Source organism: Lactuca sativa, chromosome 3, assembly GCF_002870075.4.
Source record: "Lactuca sativa cultivar Salinas chromosome 3, Lsat_Salinas_v11, whole genome shotgun sequence".
Lineage (NCBI taxonomy): Eukaryota > Viridiplantae > Streptophyta > Magnoliopsida > Asterales > Asteraceae > Lactuca > Lactuca sativa.
In genome coordinates this window covers 81857836-81862056 of record NC_056625.2, presented here as the reverse complement: position 1 = coordinate 81862056, position 4221 = coordinate 81857836, and the positions used below count along the sequence as shown (strand labels likewise).

General features: G+C 36.2%; 1 protein-coding gene across 1 annotated transcript; it reads right to left on the bottom strand.

Annotated features, from left to right (window-relative positions):
* Nucleotides 1-1597: 1597 nt before the first annotated feature.
* On the bottom strand, nt 1598-2587 carry LOC128132783 (uncharacterized). Its single transcript, XM_052769739.1, has 4 exons — nt 2273-2587; nt 1959-2190; nt 1723-1876; nt 1598-1607 (listed from the first exon to the last, which is right to left on the bottom strand). Exons 1-4 carry the CDS (start codon nt 2585-2587, stop codon nt 1598-1600), a joined length of 711 nt encoding a protein of 236 aa, XP_052625699.1.
* Between the last annotated feature and the right edge of the window lie 1634 nt (nt 2588-4221).

Genomic DNA, 4221 nt, shown 5'->3' with positions numbered 1-4221 from the left:
ACAACATATGCAACCTTCTACTTCTCAACCCCTCTGAAACAATAAGTAATAGCAATCTGAATCTATCCTCTCTCTGAATGGTTGTCTGCTCACCCGGTGTAAGGAGTACTCTGCAAGTTCTTGATGGCTGGGGCATATCAGGAAGCGGGAAACATGTTCTAGTACACTTAAAATTGAACACATACAGCTTGTCTGTAGATCTTGCTGCTCGATTTAGGTGGACAACAATATCCCTGGTTGTAGTCAGTTAAATGGTCATAAGAAAATTTTATTTAATAATTAGGGCCAATCATGATAATAAAGTTATTATTAGATATATGCATGTATCATGTCATTGGTAAATTGTCCAAATCTTGTCACAAATGTTTCATGTTTAAGTGGACCACAATACTGGCGATCAATCAGACGAAGATGTGAAGATAAGGGTATCGACAAGTGGAATAAGGTTGTCCAACAACTTTGATCCCAAATCACTCTTAAAGTTAGATATCATTTTTGTTTTTGTTAAGTTTGTTCATAGTGTTCTTCTAATTTAAATATTAGGGGAGAATTAAAATTTATAAAAAAAAAATCAAACAAAAATTAAAAAAAAAAATTCAAAATCAAAAATAGTGTTATTTCTGTTTTACTTTTTGTTCTAAGTTTTCTTTTAGTTTTGTTTTGTCTTGAAAAGTGATTTCAGGTGAAGATGAAACTCATGGAGTTTGTGTTGAAGATTTCTGAGCCAAAGGCTTCGTCCGTGAGCATCGAAGAATTCTCATTCAAAGGAGCAAGAAATGAAGATTATTCTTTCAACATTCAATCCTTCAACCCCAGAAGCAAGGTGAAGCAGAAATTGAAGATTATTTGACAGATTGCATTGAAGCCTCCTCAATCAGTCAGCTGCTATCTTAAACCTGCTGAAGCGATCCAAAAGATTTGTTCTCTCTGATGTTCTCTCTGAAGATTCTCAAGCTGAAAGCGTTATCTTTCAAGAATCGGTACAAGAAGCCTCCTCACCCAATGTGCGTTCAATGTCAAATCTTGAAGAAAAGCTCAAGTTCTCAAGATAAAGTCATTCATTGAAGATTCATATGTTTATCCTGATGTTGTGAAGAAATCGAAGGTTAAAGCTGAAACCAAGCTCCCATTGAAGATTGACAAGAAGAGCTAGCTACTTTTTAGGGGGAGCTTGTTGGGTCAATTAAGAAAAGAAAGCTATAAACCAAGGGGGAGATTGTTGGGTCAAAATATGGTTTATACTTTGCTTTTCTGGGCAATTGTATTATTCTGTAATAACTTTGGAGTTTACGGTCATGTTTACAGTTGAGTTTACGGCCGTAAACACCTTACGACCGTAAACCCATTTACGACCCATGTTATCCGGCCCATGTTCTCCAAGTATAAATATAGGTGTTAGGGTGAGGAGTAGAGATTGATGAACCCTAAGGAGTTTACGGCCAGAGAGAAGAGAGTTTACGGCCAGAGAGCATTTTGTGTGAATCTTTTGTATCTGGAACTTTAATTCTAATCAATTCATACAGAGATTCATATTATTCTTCTTCTCCTTCTCTTCTATTTGATCTGACATCATCCGTTTGATTGGGATTCCGCACCATCAAACAGATCTGATTGATACACGAGCAAATTAGGGATTTACAACATGTTAAAAGACAAACATATATAAGGACAAACATGTTAAAAGACAAACATACATAAGGACAAACATTTTTAAGCACTTACCTTTGAAGATCCTTAAGCTTGGACAACTTCAGCCTAATGGTAGGACATATGGTTAAATCCCAAGATTGCCCCTTAATCTTCTGTCTATAAAGCCTCTCTATCACATAAATTCGAATTTCTTCTAACATGGTGATTAGTGGTCTCTTCCTGAAAACTTCAATCACAGAGTTAAAACTCTTAGATATACCATTTTCATATGCATCACAAGCCCTATTAGTCTGAAAAAAATGCTTTACTCCAAGTTTTAGGGTCCCTTTCCATCAAATTGTCATAAGCTAGTGGCTCTAATTTCTTGATTTCATTCATGTGTTGTTCAAATTTTGCAGGGGTAGTAGCTGCAGCAGCATACCAGAAAAGCTTTCTAAACATTTGGCCCTTAAACCTTTTCATGAAGTTAGCACATATTTGCCTAGCACATTGCCTATGCTCTGCTGCTGGGACCCTTTCCTTCACAGCCTCAAGTAATCCCTGTCAGCAATAGACAGAAAACTTAAACAACGAAAACATAACATAAGCTAAAATAAAGATGGAAATAATAGAAATTGATTACTTTGTGTTGGTCTGATATCAAGGTTAGTCCATGCCCAACTCCCATTCCAAGGTCCTCAATTAGAAGGTCAATAAACCACTTCCATGTTTCTTTACTTTCCACTGATACAACAGCCCAAGCAATGGGATATATATGGTTATTTGCATCTCTACTTATAGCAGAGAGCAACTGACCTCTGCATATGCCATTTAGGAAGCAACCATCTAGTCTAATTACCCTCCTACAACCTTCAATCCATCCATCCTTCAATCCCTTGAAACATACATAAAACTTTGAGAAATATGTGGTTCCATCAGGCATGACATCTACATCCATCTTCACTGTTGATCCAGGGTTAGTCCTTCTTATCTCTTCTCCATAGCTCTATGTTTTTGCATAATGCTCTTTCAAAGTACCCTCTATCTCTCGAAATGCATACTTCCTTGCATTTCTGCATTGACGAACACTTGCAATGAAATTAAATTTCTTGCTGACTTTAGCTTTCAACTTCCTTATACTCATCTTTGGTTTTTGAAGTATATGATTCATGAAATGCTTTGCTATCCATTTATAGGTAACAATGGACCCAAATTTGAACACTCTTGCACAATTATGCATATCATTCAGAGATTTAATCTGGAATGATTTTTCACTGCTCATCTAGGTTGCGCACAACCTAAAGGGACAACCTTTACCCTGTTTATTTGTCTTACCTTTACAACATTTTACCAATAACCTTTCATGATCACTTTTCTCATACCATAAATCATATCTATTTTTTTACTGCAAAGTTGGTGATACACAACTTCAATTCCAATGGATTAGAAAACTTCATACCCAAAACTGGCACCATTTGCTCCTATTCTTGATTCTCATTATGGACAGGGAACACAACATCCTTAAGCTTCCCATTGTTTGCTTCCTCTTCATCATCATCACTAATATGCCCTGAAAGTTTGTCCAAGAATGGGTCTCGAACAGTTTTATCAAAAGTATTATTCCTCTTCATCATCCCATTCATGTTCATATTCCATTGTCATTGAAACTTCAGAATCCTTGTCATCCTCTTCATCCAACTCATCCGACTCATACCCTTTACCATCTGCTAAGAACTCGTTATCAGCCCAATCAAGAATTGGTTCATTTCGGTGGTCAATGTACACATCTAACTCACTCTCAAGACTATCAGTCTCCAGACTATAAACAGTTTCCACAAACTCCCAATAATCAGCATCACTATCGATTCTTCTAATACCCTCGCACAAGCTTCCTTTCTCATACAGTAGTAGACATTATCACAGGCTCCATTGGTTAATTTCGTAAGCCACAAAAGAAACTCTTTATATGTAAATCCCCCAAAATCCACATCACGTACATTTGTTTTTACGAGGTCTAAGTACACCAATGGGTTTGGAGAAAAGAATCCATTGTAATGAAAATCTACAGATACATACAAACCTGTAGATGAGGATGCCATGCTAGCAGTCGACTTCAATTCCAACTTCAATTCCAAGCCCTAATCGTCGATTTGATGTATCGATTGATTTCTCATAGAAGAAGGTAATCGAGGTGTGTTAGCTGACGATGACGAGCCCTAATTAAATGAGAAAGGGGTGTAATGGCCATGTAAGATTCCACGTAATGTTTTCAATCGAGCTAAATCAATTTTACTGACTAAAACAAGTAATAGTCGGTAATGTTGGTTATTTTTGAACGGATGAAAAAAGTTAATTGGGTAAATGAGTACAAAAAAAACAATATTACTCATATATGAACATTTGAAATACTTAATTACCTTAATAAGTCAAAATCCCCTTAATATATGGCGATAAATGATGTTGTTAGTGACCAAATTTTAGGCCGTCACTAGAATAATGGTCACTAATAAAGACTTTTTTTTAGTGTTACTTCTATTCCTTTTAGGACCTATTTAAGCACTTATCTTATGCTAATTTTATGGATCGGTGTCA